Below are 23,012 nucleotides of genomic sequence, written 5' to 3' on the forward strand. Positions count from 1 at the left end.
CTGTGTTTTATATATGTTGCAGGACCTGCGATTACGTCACAGGGGCAGAGCGATGACGTCACCAGGAGCGGAGCATGGGAAGCACTCACACACAAACATACATACTCACGGACAAGTGGTCATTAGTAGTTTGATAAATAAACCTACATGCTTTTTCTTGCACCGCACTTTGCCCCCTTTGCTTTAACTTTGGTGGCTGATATTTGTGTCATTAGATGACACATATGCTCACTTCTGCCGTAAAATCATTAAATGTGAGTTTAATACATTCAGGGAGTGTCAGGTGGGTTGAAATTTACAATGTTAAGTGTACGGGCATGCGCTGCTGTGCTTCAGGTGTGCGCTGGAATGAGTGAAGTGTTGCTAAGCTGCACCATACACTGCTGAACCTGCGGGTCACCTTGCAACTTTGGCTCTTCACGGAAAGCACAGAGCAGAGCACTGGGGGGAGGGGGGTCAGCGGATGGCTGCTGCACGGGCTTCATGACTCGCTGCTCCATGGCCGTGCATGCAGTTATATGGACGCTTACTAGCTAGCGGTCCAGGACCTCTATTGTCTGCAGGGGAAGCTCCTTGGGCTCTTTTTCTCTATATCTCTCTTGGTCTCTCTCTCAATTGCTCTCTCTCTAGAGACAGAGTGATAGAGAGACAGAGAGCAATAGAGAGACAGACATAGAGGCAGACAGCAAGAGAGAGAGCAAAAGAGAGACAGACAGCAAGAGAGAGAGAGAGCAATAGAGGAACAGAGAGACAGTGATAGAGACAGCGAGAGCGATAAAGAGAGAGACAGAGAGAGATAGCAATAGAGACCGAGAGAGAGGGCAATAGACAGACAAAAAGAGCGATAGAGAGACAGATAGAGGGAGAGCAATACAGAGACAGACTGACCGATAGAGAGACAGAGAGAAACAAAGAGAAAGAGTGTAGAGAGACAGAGGGAGAGCAATAGAGAGACAAACTGACCGATAGAGAGACAGAGAGAAACAAAGAGAAAGAGTGCAGAGAGACGGAAAGAGACAGACAGTGATAGAGAGAAACACAGACAGCGGTAGAGAAACAGACAGACACATGGAGAGAGAAACAGACAGACACACGGAGAGAGAAACAGACAGACACACGGAGAGAGAAACAGACAGACACGGAGAGAGAAACAGACAGAGAGAGAGAAACAGAAAGTTAGAGAGAGAGAGAGAAAAAAAAACAGAGGGAGAGAGAGGAGAATAAGACATAGAGAATGACAGAGAGAGAGACCTGTAGTCTTTTTTTATATTAGAAATACCAAACTGCTCAGGAAGGGACCTCAGGGTTAACGTGCCGTGAATGTCTCTCAGTAACAATGAGCAGACTGTACAGGGTCTGTTCTCCTTGGCGATCCCCGTTTAATAAGGTAAGTATTTTAGTTAATTATCATCTCAATAATATCTCAAGATGCATTAATTTCTGAGGTTTTCAGATTCTAATGTTAAATTTGATTCTTGGTTCGATGCGTTTCCCCGTGGCTATCAGTTCATCAGGAGCCCTCAGAACCTTCTCATAAGAGAGAAAGAGACTAATAATCCAGCATTATTAAAGACCCAACTATTAGATGGATGGAAAAAGCAGCATCAGCGAAGATTCCAAACAACCATCATGGTGCATATTAAATGTATGATGAATAGGGGATGGATGCCTTGTGCTGCAAACAATAACTGAGCAGCACGGACCCTCCTGGATTGTTAGATGATGTAGGATAGAGCTCTCTGAACACACGGATTTTGATGCAGAATTGAGAATAGTAGGTTTCTGTTGGCAATCACACATCAAAAGTCACGATTAGCCGAGTGGATTTTGATGCAGAATTCCAGGGCGTCATATTCCAAAAGGGTGTCACGGAATATTTTACCCCATGTGAAAGGTCCAACAGGGTTGCACACACCTTGGTGTTGCATTTTTGCAGAAGGAACATGTCAGGACAGGGTCCAGGATAATGGAAGTCCCTGAGAAAACCCGCAACCCCTGTCCCTGCCTACTTGCCCCCCTGGGCTAACCCCCAGGGCGACAACTGGGCGGCAGTCCCTACACTCACTAGGGAAGCGGGACACGGGAAAGACAAACAGACACTGGAGACAAACAAACAGTAGAATGGTCAGACAATCCGGTCGGCAATCCCGCCGCAACTCAGCTGTCACCTGCGCCGGCCCCCGAATCTTTAGAGACGAGCGGGGAGATACTCGGCTAAGGCACTACTCGCTCGAGTAATGTGCCTTAGTGAGTATACTCGCTCATCTCTAGAAAGCACCCTTATGGGTGTGTATACGATTATCATTGTTAATAGCACATTCTATAGTCACGAGTTGAAGTGTGGTGTTGACAATGATAATTGTATTTAGCTACAATCAGCTAATGAGTGAGCTCTTAAAATTCATACATAAAGTGCGCTGCCTGCTTTTCCCTGCTGCGGCTGTGACAGATGCAGCAGTGGATTCCTTGGATGCGAAAACCCTGGAGGGTGTCACATCCAGGGTTTTCACCTTGTGGTCAATGGGGCTGTCGGCAGCAGCGCTGACCCCATTGAGAACATACAGTGAAGATTGCGATCCTCTGGCACAGCTGTGACAGCTGTGGCAGAGGATTCCTACATCCTTCCGGGGAGTCCCTCATCACTGAACACTGTGACAGCTGTGGCACAGGAGCGCAACGTTGTCCCATTGCTTTCAATAGGGTTGGCGCTTCTGCAGCTCCATTGAAAACAATGGGCTGCCAGCAACCCCTGCAGTGATTTTTCAGGGAAGGGCTTTAAATATAAGCCCTTCCCTGAAAATTGTCCCTAGAATGTGTGAAAAAATGAAAAAAATATATTCTCCCCTCTCCGCCGCTGCAGGGGCTCAGGCGCGTCCAGCCGCTTGTCCTAAACTGCTCTGAAGTGCTTTTAGCAGGTGATTTAAAATCCTCACCTGCTGAAAGGGCTTCCTCAGATTGGCTAAGCACTGTGACCAATCAGAGGCAGTGCTCAGCGAGTGAATGACAGCTGAGCACTGCCTGTAATTGGTCCCTGCGCTCAGCCAATCAGAGGCAGTGCTCAGCCATTCATTGATTGTTTCTACAGTGTATATACTGAAGCAAAAATGACATGATAACATTAGTCTATGTGTAAGTACGATTGCGATGGATACCAAATTCATATAGTTTATATAGTTTTTTTTTTTTTTTTACTTTTAAAATAGAAAAACTTTGGAAAGAAATAAAATAGTTTTCTGCCGCCATCCTCTGATAGCTATAACTTTTTTATTTTTCCATCGACATACTTGTACTAGGGCTCATTTTTTACATGACATCCTGTAGTTTCTATTGGTACCATTTTGGAATTCATGTGACTTTTTTTGATCGCTTTTATTACATTTTTTTCTTGGAGACAGGGTGACCAAAAAGGCGCCATTCTCACCTTGTGGGATAAGTAATGCATTACTTTGCTAGATTGGACTTTTATGGATGCAGGGATAACAAACATGTGTTTTTTTTAATTTAGATTTTATTTTATTACAAATATGGCAAACATTTTTTTACTTATTATTTATTTTTTTTAATAATTACTAAAACTTTAAAAAAATGATTTTTACATTTTTTTAAAAAGTCCCTATAGGGAACAAGAATGGTTTAATCGCTCCTGTAATACCATGTCTTGATAGGCAATCGGCTATTCCAGCCCTGGGGGCTTTCAGAAGGCCTCCAGCTGCCATGGCAACTGCATAGCACTCTTCAATCTCATTTCAGAAGCCCATTTGGCACCCCCGAACATGGATGGGGGCATAGGGCCTGTTCATATGCGCGTGCAACACGCCATTACCATGATGTAAGAAGCTATTTAGCCTATTGAGGTCCAAATTTGTTCTTTTGCCCCCCGTTTTTGCAGTGCTTTTCATTCACCCCATTACAAAATATGCATCCATTTGCGCACCCCCCCATAGACTTTTATGGGGCCCTTTGGTGCGCAAATACACAAAAAATATGGCATGCTCTATTTTTTTGCATGACTTTGTGCAATGATGTTGCATTGTGGCATTTTTGTTGCAGTTTTTATGTTATTTTGTTAGAATGTAAACTCTAAACCCATCAGGTGTAACTCGCACTACTGTATGATAAGGGCACACTTTTTTTTAACCTTCAGTTAAAGCAATCACAGATTCTACAGAAAAAAGGCACTAAATATGCAGCAAAATATGCAGATCTCATTGAGATGAAGAAATTGTGTATCCAAGCCTCAGTATGCCTTTGTGTGAAGTTGGAGGCATGCAGAGGTACTATACAGTCGCAGCCTCATACACCTCCCTAGAAGCCCTATTACAGCTAAAAAATGGAGCCGTAAGACAGCCGTGCGTATATGTACTTAGACATGAGTTGATCCATTGATAACACTTAAATCAGCAGGACCCTCTAACTATAATCTAATATGTATGGCCAGATTGAGACTAATGGATCAGATTACTCATTGTTCATCAGGCTTACTTGTCCCCGCTCACTTGTGGACATGTAATGGGAACAGTAAGTGCCTAAAGATTGCAACTCCCCTTTAAATGAAGACCATTGCTCCTCGTGTAATGAACAAATTAATAGAATCTGGCTGTACATTAAATTGTTTATTACGTAAGAGAATGAATGTGCCGCATAAATAAACTATTTATACCAAGTACTAATGTGTTCCTCTTGTGTCGTGTTGCTTTTGTGTCAGATGCAAAAGAGCATTTTCATTAGGTTTGGCGCAGCAGTCTTAATTAGATATGCTTTACACAGAATTACACCCAAGGCTTAATTGACCATGGAAATGAAGAAAAAGTGCAGCAATTAGCACCAAAACGATAGGAGCCTCTGAAATGGGAGACAACTTTGACCATTCCTTTTCAGACCGCCATATAAATGTATCCAGGAGCTGATGTTATTTAATGTACATACATTACTGACTTGCTTATTCCAGGCAGCATTGCCTGGTCTAGATAAGACTCCTTACACACTCGTCCTGCTCTCTCCTGTGGTGCTCCCCAAAAGGAGAAACATTACCTGCAACCTTTTTGTTGCCTAAGTGTGAAATGCCACCTCCCCTCCTTCCGCAAAAAAACAAATCATTTTAAAGCCCTTTAAAAGTGTCAGTGCTGAAGACAACCAACACCTATTTGAACCACTGAGACTTGTCAGAAATGACAGCGTAATAGTGCCCCCACTTATGGCCTCAATAGTAATAGGTACCCCCTGTGGCAAGCCGGAGGTACTGGTCTGCGGATCGGAAACCTCTTGGACCAGAATGGGTACCACACGTCTACAAAGGCTCCAGGAGACTTACAGTTCTTTTAAATCTGGTGCCTGCCAGTATTTATTCCACAGTACAGCAATTTCAAAATGTACATAGCAGACAGTCCACAGTTCGCAACCCACTGGGACTCCGTCACCAACCCCACTCAGGGCGTCTAGAGGGCGACCTCCTCTGTCAGACTGGTGACGGCCCGTATCGGATCTCAGGCTCCACGTTCCTGATGCGGCTCCTCTGACTGCCTCTCACTCTGGCTAGCAGTCAGCTTTCTTCCCCTTGATTGTGGTAGGAACTGATCTTTTATTCTTAGTTCTTGCCACACCCATAGGTGTTTCCTTTCTCTGCAGGAAGCATAATGGCTCTGTCTAACACCCTTTGCAGGCCACCCTGTACACTGCACAGCTACATCCCTTAATGACCCCAATAATTATAATGCCCCTATTAGTGGTCCCAGTAGTAATAGTGACCCCATTAGTAGCCCAAGCAGTATTAGTGACTCAGGGGTCCCAGTAGCAATAGTGTCCCCCATAGTGGCTCCAGTCGTAATAGTGACCTCCCAGAGTAGTCCCAGTATTAAGTGTCACCAATAGTGGCCTCAGTAGTAATAGTGACTCCCCCGCTCCATAGTAGTCTTAGTAGAAGTAGTGTCACCACTATTGACCTTCTGCTCAGCAGCAGCTAAACAGGTATTTCACTAACCCAGCCTGCAGATTTGGTTTGGAGGAGACAGCTGCTGCCGAGCCTGTGACGCTAACCCCTCTCCACGGTGTCTGTGCTGTCTAAAAGTCGGTCGGGGAAAGAAATCAGAGTTGCAACGGAGCTGCAGACTGGGTGAGTGAATTCCTTGTTAGGTTGTTGCCCAGTCAGTTTGCAGCAGGCAATTATTGTTAACCATCCATTATTAGGCAGTAAAAAATAATCACCAGCCAGGTGGCAACTTGCCGCCCCTCTGAGGTCCTATAGACCAGGGGTCCCCAACTCCAGTCCTCAGGGACCACCAACAGGTCATGTTTTCAGGATAACCTATAGTAAGAACACCTGTGGCAATATCTGAGGCACTGACCATAATTACATCACCTGTGCAACACTGAGGAAATCCTGAAAACATGACCTGTTGGCGGTCCCTGAGGACTGGAGTTGGGGAACACAGCTGTAGACTGCCTACTGTGCACTGACTGATGAAAAGTTTCTGTACACGAGTGTTCTGGTTTGTCTTACACCCCTAGTTGTATTGCAAGATTGGCCGTTGACTCATAAACTAGCTCCTTTCCAATATGAGGAGCAGTGGAGGAATTATTCCATAGCTGATTTGCATAACATGTTCTGATTAATAGGAAACACTGTGTTACCCTTTATGCCATCCTGACCAAATAATTGCATAAAAGGTACAATGTCACGACCATTTAGTAAACTGACCTCAAGGGGCTGTGATATTAGATAATTGTATTCATTTTCTAAGAAAATGTGATTTTGTTGTTCATTATAATTAATTCTCCTAAATAGCCCTGTGAATCTGCGCACAATGAGCACTACATTGATGTATTCATAAGACCCTCCAGTTATAATTGTGTCCTGGAGATTATACAATGGGAAAACAATTTCAGTTCTCACATATCTTGGAAAAAACTACCCTAAATAAATTTTTCAATCCGCTGCATTTACTTAATTTCCAAATCCAAGAGAGAACTGCCACCCCGGCCTTCTCGAAATGAGAAATACGTCACATTTAAAGCTAGGAATTTGCATAAATGAATGGGATATGAGTTTGGCAGTAAGTAAGACCTTGACATTAGGCTCATGGATTATAATTTATCAGTAAGAGCTCCTAGTAGATTTCCTCAGCTGGGCAGCATAAATTACTCCCAAACCCCGAGCCCATAGTTATGTTTTTTCACAATTAGCGTGCATTCAGTGTAATGATAATGGCCATTATTTGCTTACTGTTTTGTCATCGTTCTCAAAGACTTCTCGTGCTTCTTCATAATTGCACTTTTCCTCGATACATTCTCGCTCAAGATTGCCTGCAGCAAATTCTTCCAAACGGCCGGTATTATATCTTTTTTGCCTCACCAGAACGTTGCTTGCAGATTTATTAGACAGGAACACTGTCAAGAAAACATTTATGGATATGTAAGTATGTGATATGAGGGCCCAAGAACCTGTGCATGTTCATGTCTAATTGCATCAAAATTGTTGCTATCATATCATAATCAGTGGTTATTTCTGAATCAGCCCATAAGAAATATGCCCTAGTGACCCCTTTCTCAAAAATCATGTTTTTCGTCAGACTCGTTATTCTGTCAGAGCCAATGTTCAATGGAGGATCTTCTGGAGGTATTGTGGTGGGCCACTCCAAGCTTGAGTATGTTGTCACAAGCTTCAGTGCAAAATTTGTACCCTGGCTCTTTCCTTAAAGGGGTTTTCATGGGTGCAGAATCCTTATCAAGACCTACAGTGTCAAAATCCTCACTTCTTGCCCAGTTCCGACACCAGGTCATGAGGTATGGAGTCTCTCAGTGCACATCATGCCATTGCTGGGGGCTGACTGATCCATTCATCTTAATAGCTAAGTCAGTTCACCTCTCTGTGGCTGGTTTATTTAGTAAAATGGGAGGAACAACCAGCTTCCTGTAATGATAGGCACAAAAAGAGTCCATAGAATGTGATCTCCGGTCAGAATGGGTCTAGAGGTGGAGATTTTGACACCGCAGGTCTGGTTAAGAATTTCACACCTCTGCATAAACCTCTTAATGATCATGTGTAGTTACGTACAATGATGTCATCTTGTATAGGGTCTATGTACATGCCATTATTGTGCAATCATTCCTAAAAGACATGACATTTTGTGCAGACTCTTTATATTGTTACAATATGTAGAAGAGTGATCTTTGCACCCCGTCAGACACTTAGGTATGACTGCAGCTGCAATTTTTGCCCTCTCTTTAGTATCATCACTGTTTCTACCCTAGCAATAAATTTTGAAATGACATATATTCATGGCCGGCCTTAGCTATGTGTGACCTGACGTAAAGGGCGCTGGCCACCCATAGGCAGAGGTGGCAACAGTAGATTGGATACAGTACCCAAGAGGATGGTGCATGCCTACTTCGGCAGCGGCTGCTGCACTATCGCTGTCTGCGGACCTGCACTGTATGACATTGAACAGTCGGGTGGTCACTGTCCTTCTGACTGATCCACTAGCAGCGTAAGAATTGTGTAAACGTGACTAGGTGAGCTCCACTTTTCAACTAGATCAACATCCTCAGAACACCAATCCAGTTGACAACTAAGTGCGAGCAGCCGAGTCTTCATCTCCTTGCCCCGCCACTTACATCATTCAGGACTTGGGAGCTGTCAGGCTTTTGGCTCAGGTGGCACGATGACCTCACCTCACTGCCTGTTTGGAGCCACAGGTAGAAGAGAGTGAGCTTCTCTTCATGGGAATGACTGAAATGGTGAGTTAGCTTATTTTTTATTTTAACTGGCACAAAGGGGGGCAGATTTGGAACAATTTTTACTATATGTGGGAAGGCTGGGGCCACTGTTACTATATTATTACTGTATTATGTACTATAATAATGCCCCTGGTCAACAAAAGAGCTTAAAGCCAACATAACAATTACGTTCGTCCTGGACTGCCAACAGGAACCTAGTATAGGGGCAGACAGAACGGCCACAAAAACTAGAAATATGGGTTGCTAGATGCAGGCAGAACAGAAGAGTGAGATTATGGATAGAGCGGGCACTTAGAACCCCTCAGACTGAACCCACCTCGTAGCGGAGCACTCGTCCCGAAAAGGACGACCCCAATTTCTTCAAGGAGGACGGGGGTCTGAGGGGAACCAGAGTACTGGCAACAAAGAACAAAATAGAGATAGATGATAACTAAAAGACAAGGACAGTAGATTGCCAGACAAACAACAGAAACAAACAGGAAACAAACCCAAGCACAGGAGCCCTAAGCAGGCTGACTGCTCAGGGAACACTGAAAAATCATCAGCAATGCCCAGCTAGGAGGAGCTGGATCTTGTAGGGAAGAGGGAGAAGCCATACTTTGCTGACACTTGCAGGACTAATTAACCTGAACTACTAAGCACAGGAGATGTTAACCCTGCCTAGTCAAAATAGAACCCACAGAAGCAAAGGTGTGCTGGCAAATACTTGACAGTGTGCTAATTGTGACATGACACTACCCCCGTCATGTCAAACAAAAGGAGTCTCTGGACCCTTAGGGCAAAAAAAAGTATATTTGTCAACTCTTCCAGTGGACAAAACGTCATACATTATCCATACATCCTGAAACAAACGCTTAAATGCCACAATGAGGAGCACAAACATAATTTAAGACACCCTGAACAGAACTATTGCACCTTACACAATCAGCCTCCTTTGCAATAGTCTGCAAGGCAAGTGTGTACAAAACGAGAGGTGAAAAAAAAAATTGGTGACACCCAGGACAGAACTATTGTGCCCTACACAGACGGCCTCAGTCACAATAGTCTGTAAGAAATAAGTGTACGAAACTCAAAGGGAACTGGAAAACAGGAAAAATCACGCCAGGTCTAGTGAATAAAGTAAGCAGTGTGCTAACTGTGACATGACGATAACAGAACAATGAAACATGAAGGGGGGGGGGCCCAAAGGACAATTTTGCATGGGCATCGTGTAGCCTAAGGCTGGACCTGCACATATTTAACTGGAGTTTGCTAACTATGTCATACTAACCAAACCAAAAACTTGTCTAAAAGGAAGAGGATCCCATCTATAGACAGACTGTTTAAGGGTTCATGCTCCTCAACAGTACAGAACTGGGTATTGCTTGGCTGGCTAAGATGCCCTATGTACTGCTTCTCACTGAAGACACACAGCTGGTGGATGAAGACAATTTTTTAGACCGTATTCTGTGGGAAAAAAGCCATTAATATGCCAGTTAACTCTCCTTCAAAGGAAGAGAGACCCAACTGTAATGATCTTAAAAAATCTGCTAATCTGCATATCTTCTTCCTATGAGATAGCTCTCTGCGTACATCAGCAGCATCTCTTCCATAAGAAGCTTCCCCCCTCCAATTCTTGTCTGCTTAGATGATCTCTAATCGCTAAAGTCTAGTACAATGAAAGCAGTTCTTTGTTTCTAAAAACTGTCATGTCCTGAAGGCGTTGTCCAGTCTTATGTAAATAAAGCTTAATCATTGTGTAATGAATACAGTCTTAGGCCTCTTTGACACTAACTCTTTTTAATTCCTGTTTTTCCGTTTTATCTAAGGAGCCAAGCAAAGAAATTACTGAACCTGGCACATGATGAGCCCGACCAGCGCCCGACGAACCCCATTGACTGTAACAGGGTTCATAAGACGTCCGGTATTTCTCCGGACAAAATAGCACATCATGCAGTCACGGGCTGGAGCGGGAGGGGTCGTGGCCCCTTTAAGAGGAAGCCCGGCATGACGACTGGGGCCAGATAGCTGGTAGTCAGGAAGGGGTTAATGTTGGGAGTAGGTGGAGATAGAAAGTTCTAGAAGGTAGAGGTGAGGGTCAGGATAGGTGGAAAGTTTAGTGGGAGGGGGGTTATATAAAGAGGGGGTGCTTCATGGGTGGTCACCTTGAGAGGAGATAGCAGAGAGTCCCGCCCGCCCGCCCGTTTTGTTATCGGTGGGTGGGGAAGGTTTAGAGGTTAATTGTCATGGCAGTGTCGGGTGGGGGGGGGGTCCTTGGAGTCGGTGGAAATTGTGTAGGGGGGGGAGTTGGGTGGGCATGGTCCTACCTGTTAAGACTCCCTCCTCTGTAATCGGTGTAGTATCTGGTGCAGGGACTTGGCTGGTAGTGGGGGGCAGTAGACCCTCCGCCGGCTGTAAGCCCCAAGTGTGGTAGCCACCTAAGGGCGGCTTGCGTTGTCCCTGAGCCTGTCTTCGGCTGTGGGGCAGCGTGTATTTGGTTTGAGTGTGGTAGCACCAGATTGTGTGACTCTAAGGACTCCCCCCTCATTATTTCATAATGATTGTGTTTTTCTGTTAAAAAGGCTGCTGTGGCCAATAAAATATCCAAAAGAAAAAGGTGTTTGTCCTTATTGGGAAGGGTACAAGAAGAGGGGCATTCTGGTCTCCAGGCGTCATGTGTTTTGTGCTTGATTTGCACCAGAGGCTCAGAATCAAGTGTCCGATGTAGATGTGGCATGGCCTAATTTGTATTAGGGGCAAAACTTCTGCATAGGTGTAGTCATCGTTCACACAACTGCAGTTCATTACAATGTATCGTGGTAGACATGAGCAAAACACATCAGTAGCGAAAATCTCTCCTGTCTTGACTCATATTTTTACTCCATATGGCCATTTCTTTATCATTTATAGGCTTCCTTAAGACAGACGAACAATTTTTTCAGCTCTCAATCAATCAGCTTTAAGCATTTTTAACCCTTTCAAGTCCAATTTGTATCCTGGTTTTCCTAGGGTGCTTACTCTTTTTCTGCCGTTATACAACGGCGTTATATGCTGGCTAAAGCCAGTACTGCATGAGGTGACAGATTGGATAGGCTCCGACCGCAGAGAGGCTGGCAATATACAGTAAGAGAACCCCAACGGTTGTCTACCATTATCGGAGTTGTACAGCCTTAAATCATAATTAGAGATGAGCGAACGTACTCGTCCGAGCTTGATGCTCGTTGGAGTATTAGCGTGTTCGAGATGCTTGTTATTCGAAACGAGCACCACGCGATGTTCGAGTTACTTTCACTTTCATCTCTGAGACGTTAGCGCGCTGTTCTGGCCAATAGAAAGACAGGGAAGGCATTACAACTTCCCCCTGCAACGTTCAAGCCCTATACCACCCCCCTGCAGTGAGTGGCTGGCGAGATCAGGTGTCACCCGAGTATATAAATCGGCCCCTCCCGCGGCTCGCCACAGATGCGTTCTGACAGAGATCAGGGAAAGTGCTGTCTTACTGGAGTTGCTATAGGGAGAGTGTTAGGATTTATTTTAGGCTTCAAGAACCCCAACGGTCCTTCTTAGGGCCACATCTAACCGTGTGCAGTAGTGTGGAGGCTGCTTTTAGCAGTGTTGCACATTTTCTTTTTTTTTTGTATATCGGCCGTGCAGAGCATTGCGTCCTGCAGTAATTTTACATAGTCCAGGGCCAGTAGTGGTGAGGCAGGGACAGAAGACATATTTAGTGTATATAGGCAGTGGGCCTTTCCAAAAACATTTGGGAAAAAAAATCTATTTGGGCTGCCTGTGACCGTCCTCAGTGTACTGGGTCTCTGCTGGGGGTAGTTGTCCTAATTCATACGCAGCCAGATAAGTGTTACAGCAGGCTTGCGCAAAATTCTTTCCTGGCTCTGTGTTGCCTATTACATCACCGCTGTATTTCTGTCTACAGTGAAACAGTCTGCAGTAATTTTACATAGTGCAGGGCCAGTAGTGGTGAGGCAGGGACAGAAGACATATTTAGTGTACATAGGCAGTGGGCCTTTCGAAAAACATTTGGGAAAAAAAATCTATTTGGGCTGCCTGTGACCGTCCTCAGTGTACTGGGTCTCTGCTGGGGGTAGTTGTCCTAATTCATATGCAGCCAGATAAGTGTTACAGCAGGCTTGCGCAAAATTCTTTCCTGGCTCTGCTGTGCGTTCCGTAAGCGAAGTCAGCCTCCAACCACAGGCCAATAAGCGGCACATTTAATTACAGTGTTCTGTTTCTGCACTACTGGTAATACAGCATGCTGAGGGGTAGGGGTAGGCCTAGAGGACGTGGACGCGGGCGAGGACGCGGAGGCCCAAGTCAGGGAGTGGGCACAGGCCGAGCCAGTGCGGTGGCCAGGGGTAGAGGCAGGGCCAGACCGAATAATCCACCAACTCTTTCCCAAAGCGCCCCCTCGCGCCATGCCACCCTGCAGAGGCCAAGGTGCTCTAAGGTGTGGCAGTTTTTCACAGAGACGCCTGACGACCGACGAACAGTGGTGTGCAACCTTTGTCGCGCCAAGATCAGCTGGGGAGCCACCACCACCAGCATGCGCAGGTATATGATGGCCAAGCACCCCACAAGGTGGGACGAAGGACGTTCACCGCCTCCGGTTTGCACCACTGCCTCTCCCCCTGTGCCCCAACCTGCCACTGAGATCCAACCCCCCTCTGAGTACACAGGCACGAGTGCCTACCGGCCTGCACCCACACCCTCACCTCCGCTGTCCTCGGCCCCATCCAGCAATGTCTCTCAGCGCACCATCCAGACGTCGCTAGCGCAACTGTTTGAGCGCAAGCGCAAGTACGCCGCCACGCACCCGCACGCTCAAGCGTTAAATGTGCACATAGCCAAATTGATCAGCCTGGAGATGCTGCCGTATAGGCTTGTGGAAATGGAGGCTTTCAAAAGCATGATGGCGGCGGCGGCCCCGCGCTACTCGGTTCCCAGTCGCCACTACTTTTCCCGATGTGCTGTCCCAGCCCTGCACGACCACGTCTCCCGCAACAGTACGCGCCCTCACCAACGCGGTTACTGCCAAGGTCCACTTAACAACGGACACGTGGACAAGCACAGGCGGGCAGGGCCACTATATCTCCCTGACGGCACATTGGGTGAATTTAGTGGAGGCTGGGACAGAGTCAGAGCCTGGCACCGCTCACGTCCTACCCACCCCCAGAATTGCGGGCCCCAGCTCGGTGCTGGTATCTGCGGCGGTGTATGCTTCCTCCACTAAACCACCCTCCTCCTCCTCCTCCAACTCAACCTCTGTCTCGCAATAAAGATGTGTCAGCAGCAGCAGCACGTCGCCAACAGTCGGTGTCGCGCGGCGTGGCAGCACAGCGGTGGGCAAGCGTCAGCAGGCCGTGCTGAAACTACTCAGCTTAGGAGAGAGGAGGCACATGGCCCACGAACTGCTGCAGGGTCTGACAGAGCAGACCGACCGCTGGCTTGTGCCGCTGAGCCTCCAACTGGGCATTGTCGTGTGTGACAACGGCCGTAACCTGGTGGCGGCTCTGCAGCTCGGCAGCCTCACGCACGTGCCATGCCTGGCCCATGTCTTTAATTTGGTGGTTCAGCGCTTTCTGAAAAGCTACCCACACTTGTCATACCTGCTCAGAAAGGTGCGCCGGGTCAGCGCACATTTCCGCAAGTCCAAGACGGACGCTGCTACCCTGCGGACCCTGCAACATCGGTTTAATCTGCCAGTGCACCGACTGCTGTGCGACGTGCCCACACGGTGGAACTCTACGCTCCACATGTTGGCCAGACTCTATGAGCAGCGTAGAGCTATACCAACTCCAACATGGGCGGTGTAGTGGGAGTCTGCCTCCTCAATTCTTTACAGAAGAGTGGGCCTGGTTGGCAGCCATCTGCCAGGTCTTTGGAAACTTAGAGGAGTCTACCCAGATGGTGAGCGGGGATGCTGCAATCATTAGCGTCACCATTCCTCTGCTATGCCTCTTGAGAAGTTCCCTGGAAAGCATAAAGGCAGACGCTTTGCACTCGGAAACGGAGGCGGGGGAAGACAGTATGTTGCTGGATACTCAGAGCACCCTCATGTCTATATCTCAGCGCGTTGAGGAGGAGGGGGAGGAGCATGAGGAGGACGGGGAAGAGACAGCTTGGCCCACTACTGAGGGTACCCATGCTGCTTGCCTGTCATCCTTTCAGCGTGTATGGCCTGAGGAGGAGGAGGAGGAGGAGGAGGAGGATCCTGAAAGTGATCTTCCTAGTGAGGACAGCCATGTGTTGTGTACAGGTACCCTGGCACACATGGCTGACTTCATGTTAGGATGCCTTTTTTGAGACCCTCGCGTTACAGGCATTCTGGCCACTATGGATTACTGGGTGTACACACTGCTCGACCCACGGTCCTCAGTGTACTGAGAACCTTTCCACTCTCATACCCGAAGAGGAAAGGGGTTCGAGAGTGATGCTATACCACAGGACCATGGTGGACAAACTGATGGTAAAATTCCCATCCGACAGCGCTAGTGGCAGAAGGTGCAGTTCCGAGGGCCAGGTAGCAGGGGAGGCGCAGAGATCAGGCAGCATGTACAGCGCAGGCAGGGGAACATTCTCCAAGGCCTTTGCCAGCTTTATGGCTCCCCAGCAAGACTGTGTCACCGCTCCCTAGTGAAGGCTGAGTTGGCGGGAGCACTGTAAAAGGATGGTGAGGGAGTACGTAGCCGATCGCATGACCGTCCTCGGTGACGCCTCTGCCCCCTACAACTACTGGGTGTCGAAGCTGGACATGGGGCCTGAACTCGCGCTGTATGCCCTGGAGGTGCTTGCTTGTCCTGCGGCTAGCGTCTTGTCGGAGAGGGTGTTTAGTGCGGCTGGGGGAATCATCACAGATAAGCGTACCCGCCTGTCAACCGACAGTGCCGACAGGCTTACACTCATCAAGATGAACAAAGCCTGGATTTCCCCAGACTTCTCTTCTCCACCAGCGGACAGCAGCGATACCTAAGCAATACGTAGGCTGCACCCGCGGATGGAAGCTACGTTCTCTCTCACCATCCAAAACGGGGACATTTCTGCTTCATCAATCTGTGTATAATATTCCTCCTCCTCCTCCTGCTCCTCCTCCTGAAACCTCACGTAATCACGCCGAACGGGCAATTTTTCTTAGGCCCACAAGGCTCAGTCATATAATTTTTGTAAATAATTTTTATACGTTTCAATGCTCATTAAAGCGTTGAAACTTGCACCTGAACCAATTTTTATTTTAACTGGGCTGCCTCCAGGCCTAGTTACCAATTAAGCCACATTAACCAAAGCGATTAATGGGTTTCACCTGCCCTCTTGGTTGGGCATGGGAAATTTTTCTCAGGTACATTAGTACTGTTGGTACACCAATTTTTTTGGGCCCTCGCCTACAGTGTAATCCAATTAATTTTTTGCCCACCTGCATTAAAGATGACGTTACATCAGCTGTGCTGTGCACTGCAATGGAATATATTTATGTACGGCCAGTGGCTTCCTGGGACCCACCCATGCTGTCGGTCCACATGGACTTCCCATTAGGGAGATGTACGTGCCTGTGTATACTTATAAAAAACTCGAGCCTGACTGGGGCATGCAGTTTGGGCCGAAGCCCACCTGCACTTAATCTGACGTTAGCTCTACTGTCCAGGTTACTGCAATGGGATACATTTATGTACAGCCGGTGGGTTCCAGGGAGCCACCCATGCTGTGGGTGCACACGGAATTCCCATTGCGGAGTTGTACCTGCTTGTGACTATTTATAAAAAAACGCAGTCTGACTGGGGCATGCAGTTTGGGCCGAAGCCCACCTGCACTTAATCTGACGTTAGCTCTACTGTCCAGGTTACTGCAATGGGATACATTTATGTACAGCCGGTGGGTTCCAGGGAGCCACCCATGCTGTGGGTGCACACGGAATTCCCATTGCGGAGTTGTACCTGCTTGTGACTATTTATAAAAAACCGCAGTCTGACTGGGGCATGCAGACACCTTGACAGAATGAATAGTGTGTGGCTCATAGGTTCCCCATTGCTATGCCGACCTGTGCAGCTCCTGATGGCGGTGGCACAGGATTATATTTCTCATTGCTTCTGTACAGCATTGTGGGCTATCGTCCTGCCCATTTTAAAGAGGGTCGCTGCCTAGCCGTGCCAACCCTCTGCAGTGTGTGCCTGCGGTTCCTCCTCATGGCAGACGCACTTATAAATAGACATGAGGGTGGCGTGGCATGAGGGCAGCTGAAGGCTGGGCAGGGACAGTTTGGTGTGCGCTGTGGACACTGGCTCGTGCGGGGGGGTTGGGGTTGGGCAGCATTTAACCCAGGAGAAGTGGCAGCGGAGTGTCATGCAGGCAGTGATTGTGCTTTGTTGGAGGTAGTGTGGTGCTTAGCGAAGGTATGCCATGCTAATGACGGCTTTTCAGAAGTAAAAGTTGTTGGGGGGGGGGGGGGCACTCTTGCCACTATTGTGGCTTAATAGTGGGACCTGGGAACTTGAGATGCAGCCCAACATGTAGCCCCTCGCCTGCCCTATCCGTTGCTGTTTAGTTCCCATCACTTTCTTGAATTGCCCAGATTTTCACAAATGGAAACCTTAGCGAGCATCGGCGAAATACAAAAATGCTCGAGTCGCCCATTGACTTCAATGGGGTTCTTTATTCGAAACGAACCCTCGAGCATCGCGAAATTTTCGTCCCGAGTAACGAGCACCCGAGCATTTTGGTGCTCGCTCATCTCTAATCATAATGTCTTCACAGGTCAGACAGTGGATTGGAAAGGGTTAAGGATATGATCACAAGGTGCTGATTTTCCACAGCCAGTAATCTGCACTAAAATTTGCACAAAATGAAGAGGGGGGAAATTCATGGTAGATCTGCACTAAAATCTGGGTCGAAATCACTGTCGGGCAGTTTTACTATGAAAAATCTGCTGCAAATCCACCTTTTCTGTACACAACCTAGTTGTATTTTTTTTTTCAAAAATTTTTGCTAACAATTTTCATTCTATAACATTTAAAACATAATTGTTTCCGAGGTTTTCGAGATCTTATAGAGAAGCCAATGAGAAAAAATACAGCAAAATAATCAAAATGCCAAAACCTAAAACTTTGTGCATGTAGCCTTTTAAATTATGAGCAACAGAATCTTCAGTAACATTTGGCGGCAACATTTTTGACAAATAGATACAAAATGCTGTGAGTTCCCTGAAGAGTAATAAAGGTCTAGATAGTTGTTGGCTCATCTTTCTACGGGCCTCTTTCCGTCCTGTCTACCTGCAGTATATTATCACATGGACCTATTGCCAGATCTTATGCAACCCAACATTTTTGAGCGCCAATATGAAAGGCTCACAGCCTGAGTAAAGCTGAAAGCCGTGGCTGGAGAATTTGGCTGTTGTAAAGACATCTCTATAACACCATTGACAAATCACCTCCACAAACCATGCATATACAATGTGCTCTCCAGGGCCAGCTTCAAATTATGTAAAACAGACACTTGCCAAGACTGAATGCAATTATTTTTGTCTTTTTGAAATAACAACGTAAGATATGTGTTCGGTCTGCTCCTGACAATTGTTGGATGACCGACAAACAACACTGATGACCCCTGAAACCGAAAAGGTCTTTGTAGGTCAGAACATCAGACAAACCTCCCAGAGCAAACAGAACGTCTTGTTCTTGGTTTTCTTTCCTGTTCTGCAGACAGGGTGGTTAATTCTTGGATACTTATTCATCTCTGCAGTTCATTAGCATCACGAATAATTGCATTTAAACAAAGACATGTGAGACCATTCAGCTGTGATGGGGACTCTGAAGAAGGGGAGCTCAATCCTGCTCGGTTGTATCCACAGAGTTCTTGGGTGGCAAGAACCTATACAGGACTCTCTTCTCCAAAGTAATTGCATTGTGAGCAAACAAGGAGGTAGGGAAATTTTAGTGTTGCATGAACAATCTCACCAAATCTCAACAAAAAAAGTGTAAAGAAGAAATACACTGGGCTTTATTGGCCTAATTCAGCCAATCATGCCATGCAATTCTATTTTCAGCCAACCACAGCTAAGATTTTCTATCGCAATTGATGGTGGGCCAAAATCAGCCTTATGTGTACGGGCAGCTTTGGGATGTTAAAACTCCTTTTCCATACTCAGTCATCCAATAAATATTACACCGGGGAACAAAAAAATGTTTTTTTTTCATGGTGGCTGAAATTTTAGACTTTATTCTGGGTACTTTTGTGCCACTGATTCCCAAAATGCCATCCAATCATTCTAGGAGTTCTAGTTTCTGAGATGGATAGAGGTATAGGAGTGCGCCACAAGGTCTTCTAAAGGTCTTAGTCACAAATATCCAATCCCAAAAGTATCGGGAGAGCTGCAGGACACAAAGAGGGTTTCTCTTATGAAGAGAGAACCCCCACAAGGAAGTAATGATGAAATTCTGTTAGAAAAAGACGTCACTGCGCTTCGTGATATTATGTGGTAGATGATAGGCAGTTTAAAAAAGGAATACCAGAGTAAAAGAAGGAACACTTACTGGACAGGAGGGGGGTATGTGGTATTCAGAAGCCCCCTCCTTGAAGTGTTGACTCCAATCATAGAAGAAACTACGAACCAGTCCCCGGGATATAATCCGAAGTTCTTTAATACTCTGATCCACAGGTGGTCAGATCAGCAAGTGGCAACGCGTTTCGGTGTTTACAAAACACCATATAGCCTCAGCTGAGAATGTAAGACTCGTACAATAAATGCAGACGAGGATAGAACTGGGAATAGAAATAGCACTGGAACTCTGATACACTGACCAAAAATACAAGGGCTGCTACAGACCCCACATCCCAGTGGGCAGACAGCCACAGTCAGTTGGGTCAGTGTATCAGAGTTCCAGTGCTATTTCTATTCCCAGTTCTATCCCAGTCTGCATTTATTGTACGAGTCTTACATTCTCAGCTGAGGCTATATGGTGTTTTGTAAACACCGAAACGCGTTGCTACTTGCTGATCTGACCACCTGTGGATCAGAGTATTAAAGAACTTTGGATTATATCCCGGGGACTGGTTCGTAGTTTCTTCTATGATTGGAGTCAACACTTCAAGGAGGGGGCTTCTGAATACCACATACCCCCCTCCTGTCCAGTAAGTGTTCCTTCTTTTACTCTGGTATTCCTTTTTTAAACTGCCTATCATCTACCACATAATATCACGAAGCGCAGTGACATCTTTTTCTAACAGAATTTCATCTTTACTAGTTTCTGAGATACTCCTGATGCCATTATCTATTCTTTTTATGATTACTTTATTTTCCCGCCAGCATTGGCTTACTATTAGTACATATGATACATGTTGCCACCGCTGCACATCAAGCTTGTTTTGATTAAACAATTTGTAAAAAAATTAGAGAAATGTAACGTGTTTCGGCTACCAAAGTAGAACATTTCTGGCGATGAGCATGGAGAAGCTAAAAACAGGTAAATTCGATGGACCACAAATCCGGGAACTCATGAAAGACCGTCGTTACCAAGATTCAGTGGACAACATTGAGGCGCATGCGCGGTCGTCGTTTTGTATGGTTGTAAATAGAGATGAGCGAACGTACTCGTTTCGAGTACTTACGCACCCGAGTACCGCCATTTTCGAGTACTTCAGTACTCGGGTGAAAAGATTCGGGGGGCGCCGGGGGGCGGGGAGAGGCGTGGCGGTGCGGGGGGGAGCAGCGGGGAACAGGGGGGAGCCCTCTCTCTCTCCCTCCCCCCCCCCCCACTCCCCACTGCTACCCCCCGTGCCGCCACGGCGCCCCCCGAATTTTTTAACCCGAGTACGGAAGTACACGGAATTCGCGGTATTCGGGCGCAAAAGGGGCGTGGCCGAGCACGTTCGCTCATCTCTAGTTGTAAAGCATTTCCTTGGGAACTATAAATGCTTGTTACGCAGGCAATGTTTGAGCATATGATATGCAGTGAATAGAACCTATTGATTTCAATGGGTTAATTCACATGTGCATATGTTATCACTAGAGATGAGCGAGTATACTCGCTAAGGCACATTACTCGAGCGAGTAGTGCCTTAGCCGAGTATCTCCCCGCTCGTCTCTAAAGATTCGGGGGCCGGCGCGGGTGACAGGTGAGTTGCAGGGGGGAGGGAGAGGGAGAGAGAGATCTCCCCTCCGTTCCTCCCCGCTCTCCCCTGCCGCTCCCCGCCCCCCAAATCTTTAGAGACGAGCGGGGAGATACTCGGCTAAGGCACTACTCGCTCGAGTAATGTGCCTTAGCGAGTATACTCGCTCATCTCTAGTTATCACGCAATGTTCGATCATGTGAAAACTGCATCAAATTGCAGAATCTGCAGTCATTTTGGATCGATTTTTAGATTCTTTTGGTGATATAAGTGATAAACATGGTGAGCAATTCTACCAGGAAATAAGGACGGTGGGATACGCATATGATGGCGGACTACTGATGAAACATACAGCGTGAATGTCCAGGAATATCTCATCGCAGAAAACCACAAAGACTTGGTTTCATCGACATGCCTCAATGCAGAAACCTTTGTTTTGTGTTCTAGGCTTCTTGGAATTTATCTTTGTACCTTCAGCTTTTGATTGGCAGTCATTATATGTATAATACAATATGTCTACATGCATGCATTTATATGGACATATGGCATATCTTCATAAGCAGACCTGATGGAGAAAAACTAATGTCATTTTCAGAATCCGTGACACCAATATACCCCAAAATGGTCATCTCATCTCTGTCACCAAAAATTGTGTTCCCGGGTGCTATAGAGATTTCCCAAAACTAGTGAGTAGGAAAGGTGGAGCTGTTAACGATAACCAATCAGATTCTATCTTTTATTGGTAGCAGCAACTAGATTGGGTGCTGTGGGCAACTGATCCACTTCTGCCTTGCACTAATCTTGATAAGCCTCCTCCAGAGCAGCACCAGTCCTCTGGAACGCGCTACCCTATACTTTGTGGGCAATCCCTGACACATTTCAGACATGCTCTAAAAATGCACCTCTTCAGGGAGCCATACCATATCTTCTAAACCGAACCCCTCTGTACTTTGCCTGATACCATGCTCCCTGTCCTATTGATTGCAATCCCTGCTAGCTGCCATCAACCGCCCCTGCAGTATTACCGATTCAGCCACCACACAGCTTACGTCTGACCATTGTCTATGTGTATAGCATCCCTCACTCTCCACCTCGCCATACCGGGCACATCTCCAGCCCCTTTACCTTCTGTATCACCCCATTATCTGTAGTATGTAAGCTTGTTGGAGCAGGACCCGCACCCCTACTGTCTCCATCAAGTGATTACTAGATGTAACTGTAGTTTTTGTATCTGCCCCCTCCCTGTTTTGTAAGCACTGCGGAATATGTTGGCGCTATATGAATAAAGATTATTATTATTCCTATATTTTTGGGGTTGAAATGGTAAATTTTTCTGGTTTATTTTCTTATTGGTTGAAGAATCTACATTCTAGTTTACCAAAATCTAGTTAATGGCTCCTGTACTACTACATAGCATTGACTGCTACGATCTCTTCTCCTTTAAGAGTCGCACACACACCAGCGGAGCCATCCACGTGCATATCACATTGATATGTGCTTAGAGCAAGGTTAGATTGACTTGTGCTTTTTTAGCACAGAACATTATGTGAAAATGGAAAATTCTGCCTTTCCTGGAATTAAATATGTAATAGATTCTGACCATATTGAACCATTATATCATAATATTCAGTTCTCTGTTAGCTTGTACTACGGTTTTTCCAGACGTCGTCATTTCAAGACATCAGTCTGACTACGGGAAGAGGACATATTAGGAGATAATCAAAGGTAACCAACCTGTTTTTTCCGCCCTGCAGAAATAAGCCAAGAGAAAAATAATGAGAAGGCTTGGAATAGATGCCATCTTCTTCCTCTGAAGAACCTTACTGCAAATTAGTCTGGAGCCAGCCTAGGATCAATGGTTCCGAAGTCCACATTCTCGCCCTCCCTTTCTGTTTACTCTTGTTTTTCAGCTAAAATTTCAATTTTGGAAGTGACACATGTTTGCAGAAACCACATCAGCTACACTTTCCGTAAAGGTAGGAATGTCTGCAACATTGAAAAGGTCGTATCAATGTGACAAACGGGAACAGCACTATTTATCATATCAATGGATTTGGAGGTGTAGAAGAATACCCACAATTTTAGTGCCGTCATTATATAAACCCTACCAGCTGCTTTATTTCATCATGTGACAAGTAGAACTATACTCAAACTCAAGTATAACCTCTTCTAACTCTCACAACAACTTA

At 46.2% G+C, this 23,012-nt stretch overlaps 1 protein-coding gene across 1 annotated transcript in view; it reads right to left on the minus strand.

Annotated features, from left to right (window-relative positions):
• The window catches only part of F9 (coagulation factor IX), an 80,861-nt gene extending 58,224 nt beyond the window's left edge, over positions 1-22,637 (minus strand). Inside the window, exons 1-2 of the mRNA XM_066579886.1 lie at positions 22,558-22,637; positions 7,220-7,383 (exon numbers count right to left, since the gene is read on the minus strand). Of these exons, the coding sequence (XP_066435983.1) occupies positions 7,220-7,383; positions 22,558-22,624 (231 nt within the window). The 5' untranslated portion in view covers positions 22,625-22,637. The remainder of the gene's footprint in view (positions 1-7,219; positions 7,384-22,557) is intronic.
• Positions 22,638-23,012: the final 375 nt, after the last annotated feature.

This window comes from Eleutherodactylus coqui, chromosome 10 (assembly GCF_035609145.1).
Source record: "Eleutherodactylus coqui strain aEleCoq1 chromosome 10, aEleCoq1.hap1, whole genome shotgun sequence".
NCBI lineage: Eukaryota > Metazoa > Chordata > Amphibia > Anura > Eleutherodactylidae > Eleutherodactylus > Eleutherodactylus coqui.